This window comes from Equus przewalskii, chromosome 5, assembly GCF_037783145.1.
Source record: "Equus przewalskii isolate Varuska chromosome 5, EquPr2, whole genome shotgun sequence".
NCBI classification, from domain to species: domain Eukaryota; kingdom Metazoa; phylum Chordata; class Mammalia; order Perissodactyla; family Equidae; genus Equus; species Equus przewalskii.
In genome coordinates, this window is record NC_091835.1 from 55693729 (window position 1) to 55709515 (window position 15787).

The following is a 15787-nucleotide window of genomic DNA, read 5'->3' on the forward strand; positions in this document are numbered from 1 at the left end:
GTGGACAGGAAAAGTGTGCCCATATTCCTAATCAAGAACTCCCAATCAAGGAGATCATGATGTGTTGCGGGGGAAGGGGTGCATATCCAAATATCCACCTCAGGAATTAGGGGTCACCACTGGCATATAACGGGCAGGAGCTAGGGGTGTTACACATCTTGCAATGCATAGGACAGTCCTGCAAATTGCTGACAGCTCTCCCATGGAGAAACACTGCTTGTCATTATGGAGTTGTCTTCTGACTCTACGAGGGCCTGTGATAGGAGACTTTTATGCATTATGTCCACCCAGTCTTTCTTCCAACAAATGTTTATCGAGCATTTACACAGTGCCAGGCCCTCTGCTAAGGGCCCACAGCAGAGGGAAGTATATTACAGGGTGATAAATGTAATGGAGAAAAATGAAGCCAAGAAGAGGAATGGGTATGTTAGGGGTGGCTGCACTTTCAAGGTAGGGTGATCAGGGAAGGTCACATTGACAAGATGACATATGTGAGGAGTCCTGAAGGAAGAGGTGGTGGGGGGCAGCAGAGAAGGAGGGAAAATGTTCTAGGAAGAGGGAATGGTAAACTCTGAGTCTCTGAAATATGAATGTGATGTGACTGGCCTGTCCCTGAAGCCCTATGTAGCTGGAGCTGAGTGAGCAAGGAGGAGAGGTGAGGTCTGAAGGTGCAGGGTGTCGAGACCACTGCAGGGGCTTTGACCTTCACCTCGAGTGAGATGGGAGCCAGCCGAGCGTTCTGAGCACGAGACCTGCTACAAGTGGAACATCCTTGTGGCTGCTGTGTTGAGACAGACTGAAGGGAAGCAGGGGAGAGGAGAAAATGGGGAGAGTAGAGAACATTTCAGAAATATAGGTGAGAGATGATGGGCTTGGAGGTGGAGACAAGTGGTCATATTTTGGATTTACTAATAACATTCACTGAGTTTATCACTGCCAAATATTTAGACATTGCTTTAAGCCTTTCATGAATTTTCTTATCATATTCCAACACTATGAGGTCGATAACACCACTATTCTCATTGTAACAGAAAATCTAAATGGTATCTGTTAAAACTGTCCTGTTTACTTATATAAGAAATCATAAATTAAGCTGGGGGAGTGGATAGTCTTACACCACCCAGAGACCCCTCAAGCCTGAGGTGCTTGTCTCCCCAGCTGCAGACAGCTCACAGCCTGGTTCTTCTCTGGGCATTGCTCTCAGCCTCAGGGAGCTGCTCACCGGAGGTTACCCTCTCTGCCTGGAGTGGTGATGGGTGATAAAGGGTTATAAAAAGTCCATCTCTTGCCTCCATTCAAGAGGGGTCATCCCAGCTCCAGAGCTCCCTAAGGGGTCAGGTAAGGCCCCAGGACTGCACTGCATCTCAACTTCTCCCTCTGCCATCTTGCTTCCATGGTGTTCCAGAAAGTGCTCCTTAATGAAGTTCCTGAGCAAATCTCTGCCTTGGATTCTGTTTGCTGGCGAACCACACAGAGTTTTTGAAGTGGAAGAGTGGTACAAGGCAGAAAAAAGACAGAGAGAGTGAAACATTTTTGAATATAAATTGCAGAACTTTCATTTGGAAATTTAGCATATAAGTATGGCCACAATGTGACTAAAATTCTAGTTCTCTTCTAAATGAAATAATAGTTAATTTCTTGAATTTAATGACTAAAACTGCTAGACAATGCAAAATACATATAGTGAGAATTATAATTTCATCAACGAGAAGAAACAAAAACAACTTCAAGTGTCTACTTGTGATACTGGAGAGCATATTTCGACTTTTATAAATGGAAATACCACACCAGCGGAAGAACCCATCTCCACTTGTTAAACCTGGCTAACAAATGGTATTGGAATTTTAGTTCTTTCTAGAAATACACGGCAGCTGGTATTCAAGGCCACCCGTAGTCATGAGAGTTATTTTAAATGTTCATTCAAAATAGCCTGTGTAAACAGGGACTTTTTAAATAGTCATTAAATCCTGATTTAAAAAAAAAAAGTTCAAACTCTGCCAATTTTATAGACAGCATTTTTCAAAGGAATTATAATAAAGTAGTTTTATTGACAGACTCAGGACATCAATGAACAGTGGGTTAATTAGACGTGGCTAGATTTCTTTAGGCTCTAATGATATGGTGTTTCTTCAATACTCATTCCTTTATTAGTTCCTTTTCCCATATACATTTATGGCCGTCTAATGGAATCTCCTTGCAGAGTTCCAGCTATCCACATAGGAAGGGATATAAAGAATGACATCAATGGGCTCTATTTTCAGGACAAGTCTCCATTCTATGCATTAAAAAAATTTCCATCAGAAAGATTTCAGTTCTATCATTTCCCGGGTGTTAGCCAATTAAATAGCAGGCGGAGATTTCTTTTGTACAGGAGCAATAAAGGCACGTTCCTTCCCTTGTAGTTATGCCAACAGAAAAGAGCCTGGTCAGGGACTTCAACTCCCTTTGAACAGTTTTCTTTCCCTTCAGATTGTCTTCTCAAAACATCAATAACAGACATATTAGAAGGAGACAAGGCCACTCTAAGAGTCCCATGACTGCCCAAGCACACCTGAGTACCCTGAGCACCCTGCTTGACAGGATCATGGGAGGGGGGAAACCTGAGATGATTTACTATGCATTTCATCTTGAAACCGTACAGCTGTGTGGCTGACTGAGGATCACAGCCCTTTTATCAGGATGGAATCCTGTACATGGCTGACATCCAACCAAAAATATCCACAAATCTGGGTGTGCCGGGGCTTATTACAGTAGAGTGGGAGAAAGAGGGCATCTAAGCGAACAATGTTAGTGGAGCACAGGGCCATTTGCTGCTGACAGTGGAGAGACCTTCCTGACACCCGGACAAAGGCGAACTCTAGTCTCCTCCCCAGGTGCAGGGTTCTTGATGACAGCCCATTTCAACCAACCACTAACTGAGTCATGCAGGGAGTTTAAATATAAGATGAAAAACAGACTCCATGACTCTATCACCTATAGTGAAAACTCTAAACAGTCTCTTAATTACATGATCAGATTTTCAGATATTCTCTATTCTCTGTAAAACGTATTGGTGGATACCCACACCTTAATAAACTTTCTCTCTAATGCTTAATGCCCTTCTGCTCCAGTGGGTTGAGTTGCATGACTGCTAAGAGTCAGTTGTGTTTATTAACAAATTCATTCCAGTTGTAGTTTTATTGTAATTGCATAATATAATGAAATAGTTTGCAAACTGATAAAATATAAATGTGAAGGAGACAACGGTTATTTCCATGAAAACTAAGTAAACACTCTGGTAATACTCAAAAAAGGGAAAGTTGCTCAAAAAATTACTGTTGAATTAGATGTGAGTGAGAGAACTGTAAAATACTGGAGGAGAAAAATCAGAAAAATCTGTCTTTATATTTTGATTCCATTTTCAAGCATCAAAACTGATCATCATAGAAATGAACTATGGATGTGACTTTTGTAGATTCTAATCAGTAGACACTTACTCAAAGAAAAGGACTCGGTTTGACATTAGAAAATTGGTGTATGGATGTACATTTGAAATTTTAGGGTGAAATAAAATATTTAAGAGTGTGCATAATTTGTTTTATGATTCTCCACTTTCAGTTGACTTTTTTTTTTTTTTTTTTTTTTTTGCTGAGAAAGATTAGCCCTGAGCTAACATCTGTGCCCATCTTCCTCTATTTTATATGTGGGACATCTGCCATAGCATGGCTTGATAAGTGGTGCATAGATCCACGCCTGGGATCCGAACCTGCGAACCCAGGGCCTCTGAAGTGGAGTGTGTGAACTTAACCACTACACCGCCAAGCTGGCCCCATAGCTGACTTTTTAAGCTCATCAACAAACCAGTGGCCAAGCACACATTCAGTATCTTCTGTACTTTATTCAGGCAGGGCCACTATCTCTCCTTTCAGGCTTACTGGATGAGTCTCTTCTTGGGAGTTTTTGTACATGAAGAGCTGAAAAGCTGGGTGATCTCTGGACTTTCTCCTCCCCTGATACGATGTGGAATGGCAAACCTCCTCTAGGGTAACTCGAGGGGCAGGGGCAGAAAGCTTTAGAGGCATATGGCAGATCCAGCAGTGCTGCTCTGATTTTCCAGCACATAGAATCTCAAGCTTTACAGCACCCCAACAGGTACAAACATGAGAGTTGCCTCTCACAGCAAAGCAAAGCCAACACCTACACTTGCTGAAGATTTTAGGAAAGCGTTCTGACATTTTGCTTTGATGATCTGGGTCTTAAGCTGAATCAATAACCCCAGCTGCAGCATTTTCCAGGGAAGATCTCCCTTATACTGCAGAAATACAGTAAATGAGCACATCAAGAGGCAGGAGAAGTCAGTGGTAGTTCTGCATTGTTTAAAAAATCGAATAAAGTTTAAAAGAAGCACAGTATTCCCGTCATATATAATTACCAGTTTAATATAGTAGCGCTATTTTTAGAATTGTAAGCCAGCCAAAAAGAGATTCATATAGATATAACCCTAATGACTAATTTCACCATTGCCTTTGGGATCTATACAGTCACTACAACAGTAATGGATAATTGTTGGAACTGATTTCAGATAATATCACCTTAACCCTCTATTTCCTCAATCATTCTCTCTCTCGCTGTGTGCAAATGCGGGAAACAGCCACTAACGTTGAAATAGGGATGGAGCAGTTGGGAGGGGGAGGAATCCCAAGTCCCAGCAACTTTCACAAAGAAACAGCAATATCAAAAAAAGGGCACTCTTCCAGTCATCTAGAATAAATAATCATCAAAATGATGAGCAGCCCTGGTATTTTCCTTTTCTCTCTAACACGAAGAGAGGCAATTTATTTAAATAAAAAAACCCACCCACATCCGTTGACAATTCACCACATTGGTAGCCACACAAAAACAATAATACTTTAAATCAGAAGTATTTTGGGCCTGGTCTGAGAGGATGAAATATTTCACTAATTACCATGTAGTGTATTTATAGCTTTAATTGTTTTTTCCCCATTTCTCAAGGGACGTGTTTCTTCCAGAAGCACAGTTGCTGAAGCAAACATTTATTTTTATTGTTTCATGGGAAAGAAGCGTAAGTACCCAACCAGCTGCTATAATTCTGTAAAATCAGCAGCCAGAGAATTTTGCTAATTTATATCTTTGCTCCAAACTATGCCTAAGGGTCTGCCTTATTTTTCTGTTTGAACTTGACAGAAAACGGTCTGTTAGAGTGAAACAAAATTCAAAAAGATCCTGATACACTTCCTTCCAACCAATATTTTTCAGGCAAACTTACTGCTCTTTTCTTCCCTTCAAGAATGCCAACTAAAATCGTGAAACGTTAATTAATTGTTGAAGCCAAAACACACTTTATTTGTACCCTTGAAGGAATATGCCGTTTTAAAAACGACACTTCCTCATTGCAAAAATAATACACGTTCGTTGTGGACATCTGGAGCACAAAAGAATGTATAAAGAAAAAAATTAAACCATCACCTCACCAACTAGAGAGAAGTATTGCTAAACATTTGGGTAAACTGGCTTCCAGTGAAAAAATATGATTCTTTATTAAATCTTAAAAAATACCTTCTATTCCTTAATAAAAATTCTTTTCCTCAATAAAAAGCTTTGTTACAATTATTCCTCTGGGACTTACATTTCTTGTAATCTTTGGAAAAGTATTTGATAGGGAACTTGATGTGTACAGGTTAAATTTTTTGCCATGTTGAATATTAAATAACAGCTCTTAAAATCTAAAAAGATTTTGATTGATGAACAACATACTTATGTAGAACATTGTTCAACAGGATAATTTTTAAAAGTCAGATCAGTTACTTTAAGAACGACCAAGCTTTGGGACCCTCCCCTGGTAGGCGCTTCAGTGAAATGTATGATTTGTTTGGTATACGTATTTTAAGCACGTCCCAGAAAATTCAACCAAATGTGGGCCAATCTGTAGGGGCATGGAAACCCCTTCAAAAAGCTTCTGTGAGCCTCAGAGTATTCAATAAAAGAGAGGATTCACTTTGCTTTATTTTGCTCACATTTGGAGATTCCAAGGCTGTTTAGTTATCACGTCTCCACATGTTCCAAGTTAAATACATTTATTATCTGGAATCTTTTAGAGAAGATCATCCTGTAAGTCAGAGCTGCAATTTGAAAAATACCTAAGAGCAACACAGACTACTGCTGGTAAAACAGAACTTAAATTTTTCGTTTCTCTTAAAAGTCATATCTAAAGCCATGTTTGGTACTCTCTTCCAGTGGGTGAGTACAAGGAGAGTATCATGGTTGTCTACATGAAAAAAATACATGTATATATATTTGCATATACACACACTGAAACCAGCTCACTACAAGGTTGACATTAAGGGAAGCCATATTGTAAAAAGAGACCACGTTGTAACTTTGAATGACCTCTGACTAACTCACCCAGCTGGATTTGCACCCTCCAGGAGATCCACCTGTTCTGTAGATTTTATGACTCCCGTTAGTGCATATACCTCCCAGCTGTGACAAGACGATAACTCGTTCTTTCAAGTTCCTTAGGAATGTGATGACCCCCCAGACAGTCTATGCTGATAGCCATCATCAATGAAAACTGAAAGATCTGGTGTGGCAACTCCCAGTCTGTAACACCAGAGGGTAAACATTCCTAACCCCCTCCCCTATAACCCACTGGCCTATATAACTGCTTCAAGATTCTGTGCCCCCTTAAGACGGTTCTTTTGGACATTAGTCAGCCATCTTCCCTCTTGCTAGCAAGCTGTAATAAAATGCCCTTCCTCTGCCACCATCTTGCCTCTTGACGGTTGGCTTTTGTCTCACGGTGAGCAGACCGTGCCCTTTGTGTGGTAACAACACCTTATTAACATATTCCCAACATGGTAATCAAGCATCTTCTCATTTTCTTTCTATTTAATACAACTATCAATTATTTCATTTCTATACTCAAATGTCTTCTGACAAGTCCTTTCAGACAGTGGGAAGCATAGAGTGGGAAGAATTCATTTGAGGAAATACTCTGAGAATTTACAAGTATATTTTTGAGAAGCAATTCCTGTTTACCTGCATATATGTATTCAACTGAGTGTCACTTTATTGCCTAATGTGTAGCAATGGAAACTTTTACGAGAAAACACCAAGAGTTAGAAGCAAGGTAGAGTTGCCACTTTTATAACAGACTTGAACACGGAGCCAAAAGACTCGGAGTCCAAGATCAATACCACATCCAAGGAGATGTTCATTGTCAAGAGAAACCAACCAACCCCCCACATCCTGGGAGGGTGAGTGAAATAGACAAGGGCCTGAAAAGCACAACAGCGACACTGCCTGGCGCTTACCTGACAGCTGTTCTGTAGTGGTAGACGGCTTCCCTGTTCCGACCTTGGTCCTTCAGGAAATTGGCGTAGTTGTAGTGAACCTTGGCATTGTGGGGCAGAGTTTGAACTCCAGACCTAAAATTAACAAATTGAAAAAAACAAAAAGAGTACTGTTTAGGAATGTTGTCAGTTTCCTTCACATTTTACTTACAGCTTCACGAACCTGCATTTGAAATGTTATTGCATCCATCTAAGCGAAGTCTTCCAAAATTTGTGAATTATGTGAGTTATAGAACATGCTTCTATGGAAAACAGTGAAGACGGTGCACAGCTGTGCACAACTAAACAAACATGCTAACTACATGTGAAGCAGAGGTGGCAGGACCCAGTGAAGGATGATTACTTGGAGAACAACCCTGAATGCTCAGGTTAATTAAGTTTTTTCCTTCATTCATTCACTTATAGACTTCTTTTTTTCAAAAAAAAATTGAGACTGTCTACAAAAATAAATCATTACAAGAAGGACGACTGTAGACCTGGCCCCTTACTAAGTTTTATTGGAATTTAATATTTCCCATATACTAAGCCTGGGCCATTTTTTAAAAAATAAATGCAGGTATAATTATTCTACAAGTTGCAGATAAGGAAATGAAGTTTTGCTCAGAAAGGTTAAAACTTTTGCTTAAATGGTCACTGTATTATTCTGCTGGGCTGCTATAATAAAATCCCTGGGGAGGCCCAAGGGGGTAACACCAAAGCTTTGAAGTTGATACAGGAGCAGGTGGGGGCACGAGGGGATCAGTCTGTCACTTGCAGCTGCCTCACTGACTTAACCTGCACAAGACCACACAGCTGGTAAGTGGCAGAGAGGAATCTGGTTCTAGAGTCCTTGCAAGGAGATGGTGGCAGGTGAAATGATGAGAGGAGATGGGTTTGAGGGTTACTTGGAAAGTGAACTCTTGGAACTTACATGGATTAAATGTGGGAGGGGGAACAGTTAACCAGACAGACAAAGGAGAAAGGATGACGACCTAGTTTTTCAGCAATTGTATTTTAATGCACTCTCTCTTCCAGATAACATATTTTCATTTAATTTTTAATTATTTATATATATAATTTAATTTTAAAGGTAAGATTAATAGGGGAATTTCATACAAAGTCTTAAGACCTTGGGGAAATATGTTAGGGCACTGTAACTCTTGTTGAACTTTTGATGAAATAACAGCCTCTAGGACCAGCAAAGACTGCCCCACTTAGAGTCCATTGGCTGGGCGCTTGAGGAACTCTGCAGGGGAGAAAATTTACCGGGAGTGCGGGAAGCTAGAGACCAACCCAAGGGCACCAGACTATCCAAAAGCAGCAGACTCCAAACTTCCATACAGCTGATTTGGTGATTTCAAAGATACCACAAGCAGCTGGGAACTTTTTTTTTTGGTACAGATTTTTTGTAAATCTGTATCAGGAGCTGTTACACCCCAGATCCCCTTTCCCATCTTGCACATCCAGGTGAATTTTTCAACTATTCCCCACCCCAGCAGAAGGCAAGAGGTTTACTCTCTAGAAAAGTTGAATCAGAGAGATCCTGCACTCAGGAGCAACAGGTGCAGTTGAGGTCGGGGCAAGAGCTGTGCCTCAGAAGCAGAGTAAGTGAAAATCTGTGTTCTGAACATTGGGATCCCCCCGGTTCCTTCCTCCCTTCTGAATATCGGCAGCCAGGATTGGACCTGCAAGGAGGCAACTGGAAGAATCCTCTTGGTGGAAACTGATGACCCAAGACAAAAGATTTACAACTGCTGACATTCGGGTGCTCCACTAAACCATCAGTTTCCATCAATCACCCCATGGTGAAGCACACTGGCCGACACATAAAACTAGGATTTTAATATAATATTTAAAAAGGATATTACCCACAGTGAATTTAGTCACAGGGGCAGGATTTGGGTCAGAGTGATAGCAATGGCTTAAAAAAAATCCAATTTCTATCCAGGAAAATTTCAGATTTTTCTATCCAGAACTAAATAGTGCATGGTAACTGGTGGGTTTTAAAGATGACTTTCATTTCAGCATGGATATAACTGGCATATTTATCGGAATTGATCCTTCCCTCTGTGTGATTAGCACAGTTGCTCTAATTTATGTTTCACCCAAGGAATAGACAATTATTCCCATGGAAACATGGTCCTCACTAAGACCAGGGCATTGTTCAGTGATGGCAAGAGGAAGTAATAATATTGCTAACAGGCAAGCAGAGGTGGGTGGAGTAACCGAATGCTAAGAACACGCTGGCTTTCCCATTGTTGTTTTTGACCTTTAGGTTCTCTCTGTGATATTTTTCTGCTATGTTTTTCCAGTCTCTCATTTTACAACGAACAGTTTGTGAAAAAAAGGAAAGTAAACAACTGGCCAAAGGCAAACTTTCCGCGTAGCTGTAACTGGCCAGGCTGCTCTTCCCCCGGAGCCCGTCTCCTCAGTTTGCTTTCTTGATGCTATGATTTAGTAATCCCAACTGTTTCAGTGGAAATGTGCAGCTTTTATACATATTTACTCCACAAGGAATTGTAGTATTCATAAATTCTAGGCTGGATCCCAAACCCTATTAATAATTACAACAATGATTATGAATAAAAATCTCCCTTTCTACTCAGTGTCTTAATTCATACACTTCAAATCTCTCCCTCACATCTCTCATTTGCAGAAAACTTGAAAGATAATAGACATCATTTAACAAGCCACTTCTATAGGGTATATCTCCAAGTCTGTAGAACATCAATCTGTTTTGTTAACATCACTGACGACAGGTCAGGAGAACCATCCTCAAATTCCTGAATAGAAAACAAACATTTAAAAAAAAAAAAAAGTAGTGTTCAGCCAGAGGTTAACGGGAAAGAAAAGTAAGAAGAATCTGTGGTTCTACTTGATTTTGACCCAGCCTTAACCTGAGGTTTCACAAGGCCACATTTAGGATGGCCAGGACTGCCGGTGCTTATTTTGAATCAAGTGGAGGCCTAAGAACCCATTTCCATGGATTATCTCATTTCAGTCCTTCACTAACCTCTCAGATGGGCAGCATTATTGTACCTCCCATATGACAGACGAGGAAATGGAAGCTCAGAGACACTCAGACCTTTTTCTCAGGTTACAGACCTCCTAAGCAGTGGAGCAGAGATTTCAACCAAGGTCAACATAGGGTCAGAATCATTCCTGAAGTTGATCAACATTTCCTGCTAAACGAAAAAGGTACCAGTGGATACCAGTAACATTAGAATTTCACCAACACAACATTTATCTCATTGGTAAGCAAACTACGGCCTTGTGGGCCACAGACGCGTCAATGTGTTTACTCCCTGTCTTTGGCCTCCTTCCCGAGACAATAGCAGAGTGGAGTAGTCACAAGAGACTGAATGGCCGCAAAGCCTGAAATATTTACTCTCTGTCCCTTTACAAAAGAATTTGCCAATCCCTGGTTTATATTCTCTGCCCTGGAAGGTCTGCTGATCTCTCTGGTTCAGCAATTCAGAGAGGAGGGAAGAAAAACGTGTTTCCTATGGAGGGGGAGCATGATCTAGGCCATAAATTCTTAATCAGCGGTCCATGGATCACTCAAACAGTTCATGAACAGATTCAGAGAGACCCTGAACTGGATGCAAAAGAAAACATGCTGTCTCTGTCTTTCTAGATTCTTTGAAGCTTTGGGGGAGGGGGCTGGTGGTGGAGATTTTATCAAGTTGTATTATTACAGTATTACTTACTCCAAACAAATGTGAGATGCTGGGCTGTTACCAGGCCCAGCTGGAGCCAGGCAGTTACCCTTCTCGGATTAGGATATCGGAATAGCTTCTTGCTATAAGAATTAAAGAAAATATACCTTGCAGCTATGATTATGAACATCTCTCTCCCTCTCTCTGTTTATATTTGGCTTAGCTTAAGTTGGAAAACATAAAGTAAAAAATAGGTGTGGCATAGTTTACATATTCTTTGCTTTTTATACCTGATTTGGGTTCAAATCCTGGCTCCTCCTCTTAACAGCTATTTCAGCTTGGACAAATTCCTCTCTTTGGGCCTCTGCTGAGACACAGTGCTGGGTTCTTGTGTCGTTGTGTGTAAGGTTTTTGCCAATAGAAGTAGAAAGCTGCGAGGGGGCCTTCCACTTGTGTCTCCTGAAAATACATCACACAGTGGGATGTTCTTTGTGACAGGAGGCCTCAGCTAGAAAGGATGGAACTTGACTGAAATTTGGATTTTCTCCAACACAAAGGTCTGTCTTAATATACTCTGTAAAACTGTTCATAGTATTGCCAAGCAAAACCACCCCACATACTTAGAGAGGCCTCAGTGAGACCATCTTCCTAGAGATGGTCAATGGGTTTATTGTTTGGAACAGAGGAGAAAACTGAAACAGGGCCTCCACCAACGATACCAGCTTCTGTAGAACTAGTGCAACTTTTTCTTTTTCTTTTCTTCTTTTTTTTTTTTTATTGAGTTATTGATAGGTTACAATCTTGTGAAATTTCAGTTGTACATTAATGTTTGTCAGTCATGTTGTAGGTGCACCACTTCACCCTTTGTGCCCACCCCCCACCCCACCTTTCCCCTGGTATCCACTAAACTGTTCTTGGTCCATAATTTTAAATTCCTCATATGAGTGGAATCATACACAGATTATCCTTCTCTCGCTGGCTTATTTCACTTAACATAATTCTCTCAAGGTCCATCCATGTTATTGCAAATGGAATGACTTTGTTCTGTTTTGCAGCTGAGTAGTATTCCATTGTATATATGCACCACAACTTCTTTATCCATTCGTCTGTTGCTGGACACTTAGGCTGCTTCCACGTCTTGGCTATTGTAAAGAGTGCTGCAATAAACATTGGGGTGTAGTGCAACTTTTTCTCACTCAATTTGGCCAGCTCCTGGTTTGGGCCATTATGGCTAATTTAGCTTTTTCTCATCCTTCCATACTCAGTTGAGGCCTACAAGAGAATAGTCCTTGAAGGCCTGGGTTGGTCTTAGTCACCTGCCTGCACTTACACAGCATCCTGTAGTCTCGCTCTGTCTACCGCTTATATTATATTATATTATTATTACATTATATTAAAATGTGTGCATGTCTCACTCCCATGCACACTTCCAGCTCCTCTACAGACAGTCTCTCTTTCCCCCACTTCATTTCCCAGAACACAGTGCATAGCAATAATTGAAAACTTTACATAGTGTTTACCATTCACCAGACACTGTCCTATGCAGCTTTCACATACTCTTATTCTTACACTACATCCAGGAGATAAACACTTCAATTTTAAAGTGAAGAAACTAAGACATGGAGTGGTTAAGTAACTTGCTCAAGATCACGCAACTATTAAATGGTGGAACTTGCAGCGGAGCCAGGAAGTCTAACTCCAGACCCCACTAACCCTATCCTGCTTCATAGATTCTTGGTAAATGTTTGTTCAACTGATCCGAACACTACTCAGCACAGATGAATGTATACAAACATCTGGTCTTAAAGGGAAAAGAATATGCTTAAAGTCTCAGATTCTTAAAAGTTTTCTCAGGACATGGATAAATTATAACAAAGTTTTCCAAAAACTATCGATAACTTTGATTTGCATATTACACAAAATTCCATTTGATCATCAAAGGCCTCTCAGGGCACGAAATCTCTTTAAGCTCATATGTGAAATGGTTGTATTTTAGTAATCAACTATTCCTTACTACATACTTCCCTCTGAAAGAACAGAAGCTTCTGGACGCAAGGTCAAGGAGCTTTTTGTTTTCCTTTTTTTAAATTGCTGGCATCAGCTGCAGAAGGTTTGAACACTAACTTGTTATCCTTGAAATAAACTGCTGCCTGCCAAAACCCATCCCCATAGCTCTGATTAAGCAGTAAACATCATTAGAAGACAAAATCACTGTCAGTATCTTTATCCAAGGAAAGGGTTTAACACAGGGCAGAACCATTTTAAAGTTTCTCATAAAAGCACTGACTATTGAAAGCAAAAGAAAAAAAGTAAGCCAGCAGAGATTAGGAGGAAGTCACATTACTGAACTTCCATGCCCTGTGTTTACAAAATGACCCCAGCACTGGGTAGCAACAGGGAACAAGTCCATTGCAGTGTGCGAGAAATGCATCGAAGGCAGAGGGGTATGACAGAGACTGAACATAATCTGAAGCCTATGCATGAAAAAAAATCTACACAAAAAACCTTATATGGCAATTGGTCCCTACAGTACCCAATGAAATAATGATGACAATGATATAGTAATAATAAATAAACTAAAACAACATGCATGCCCAACTAATTTTTTTCTCTTAAAAAGCATTAAATTGCTACGTAGCAAAACAAGATACATTGTTTTCAAATAGTAGAAGAGTGCAGAGAACATGTGTCTTATTTGTTCACTCATTCATTTTTGGCAGCCCCAGAGTCTGTACCCCTCCTACAGCACCTGGATTTCCTGTGGGAGTCCCCTCTAGCCTCCCTTTGTGAAGTCTCAGTGGAACCCCACGGGGCTCTGCCTGCCCCAAGCCCCACCACGGAAGTCAGAGGAGCCTCTCTGGCAGATCAGTCATCTCAGTGCCCTGGTGGGGACAAGGAGCAGGCACATGGTCTAAGCTCAAGCTCAGCCAGAGGACTTTATTTTTCCAGGACTTTGATGTGAAGATAGAAAAAGATTGGTGTAAGTTTCCCCATTTGTTCCTGTGACAGCGCTCAAGCAGACTATCCAGACACCAGTTTCCTATGTGCGACATGCCAGGTTCTTCACCTGCCCTTTAATTCTGTGCACTTTCCTAGACTCTTCCAATATTTTCTCTTTTTTTTCAAGTCATCCCAACTCTTCAGTTGTTTGCCTCTGGAGAATAAGTGTTGGGTACCAGCTGAGCAAGGAACCAAGGAAAACTCGTGTTGACAAAATTGGCCAGTTGGGTCACAAGTAAGGACAGAAGCTGGGCACAGACTGAAGATCCCTGGGAGATGAGGAAAACACTGTGGGGATGCCAGGGGTGGTAGTGTCAGGGGAGCCCAGGTGAAGGTTGCCACGGCTATGGCATTAGTGAGACAGGCTAAGCCCCAGAGACACAGCATGATAAGCCATGGGTCCAAAGAATGTTCATACTTTATGACAAGTTCAGGCTATAAGCTGATATTGCTGTATTCAGAGACAGCTTCTACTCCACAAAAAAAACCCTAGCAGGAGATGAAAAAGTCTTTCCTTGCCTCGTTCACAGTTAACGTTCAAAATAAAGCAACTAGATCAGAGATCACAACTTAATATCCTGGAATATTCTCAAGAAAATGTGATGTACTGCATTTTTCTGTTCCTTTTTGCTGTGTGCTCTCCTTTTCCATACACTTGTCTGAACAATGAAATTAGGCTTATTTTTTCATTTTGCTCACAGCTGATTTTATAGCCCAGCTCATCATTAATACTGTTTCAGCTCAATTCACAGACCGCAAAACCCTCCCATGAGCCCATTTTCATAAATTCACTTAGAACGAACTCCTGTGAAACTTTATATAATACCATTTAAAAAACTAAAGTTAAGATCCCAAATGAAATTACATCTTCCATTTAAAACTTTACTAAAAAGTTTTTCTGGATTAATGAATATTGTCACACCCATGCTTCTGCATTTATCTGGAAACAAACATGTAAGCAAAGAATCAAGAGGAAGAGATTCACTTTTTATCCATTTAATCATACCTGAATAGGGACTCTCTTGACAGCCATATTTCATTCTGTTTCACAGTTTTCCAAGAGAAAAGCAACAACAGCAGCACAGTGGACGCAGTCAGGGTGGTGGCCCCACATCGATGCAGCCAAGTGCAGAGCTTGCTCAGTCCATGCACAAAAAGGATGCAGTAGCCCATGCTGGGAAACAGGGTGGGAGAAGCAGGATTACTTTGGGGGGTACAATGGAGACACCCTGAGCATTTTATCCCATATACCTAACTTTTAAATAAAGCTTGTCCTATGATAGAGAAACACATATAAACTCCCCTATCCTATGCAACATCTACACGTTAGTTCTTTAACAGGCTACACTAGCACACGGGCTAGCTCTTTGGCTTTAGTGTGGAGAATAACAGTTCATCTTGTAGGCTCAAACTGCCCTGGATTTCAACAGCTCAGGAATCATGAGAGGTCCCTGTTTGTTGCTGGGCCCTGAATGGACCCTCTGACCCATGCTCCCTTGTGTTACTGTCATTGTGTAGCCCTATTGGCACGATGTGTCCAAATGTGGAGTCTGTGCTGCAGTAGGTCACATCACGGCTTTGTGGGAGACAGTCCTGGAGGACTCCCTATCAGGTCCCTGGAGGTATGCTGGTTACTAAGGGGCATTGGTTTCTGTCTCTGGCAATGTGCCACCTAGTACATCCCCACTCTGGCCAAAGTCCCAATGCTGGAAAGAAATTTACCCACAGGCCAACTCCGGAGACCTGCAGCTTGGAGCTTATCAGAGACCAGCTGTACTGATATGACTCTCTTGCTGA

At 41.1% G+C, this 15787-nt stretch overlaps 1 protein-coding gene across 3 annotated transcripts in view; it reads right to left on the reverse strand.

Moving 5' to 3' along the window:
- Positions 1 to 15787, reverse strand: part of TMTC1 (transmembrane O-mannosyltransferase targeting cadherins 1) — a 258597-nt gene that overhangs the window by 60345 nt on the left and 182465 nt on the right. For 2 of the 3 annotated variants that reach the window (XM_070620953.1, XM_070620954.1), the window contains 2 exons: positions 14997 to 15164; positions 7314 to 7427 (listed from right to left, as the gene is read on the reverse strand). In XM_070620953.1, the coding sequence (XP_070477054.1) occupies positions 7314 to 7427; positions 14997 to 15164 (282 nt within the window). The remainder of the gene's footprint in view (positions 1 to 7313; positions 7428 to 14996; positions 15165 to 15787) is intronic. The other variant, XM_070620952.1, reaches the window with a different exon arrangement.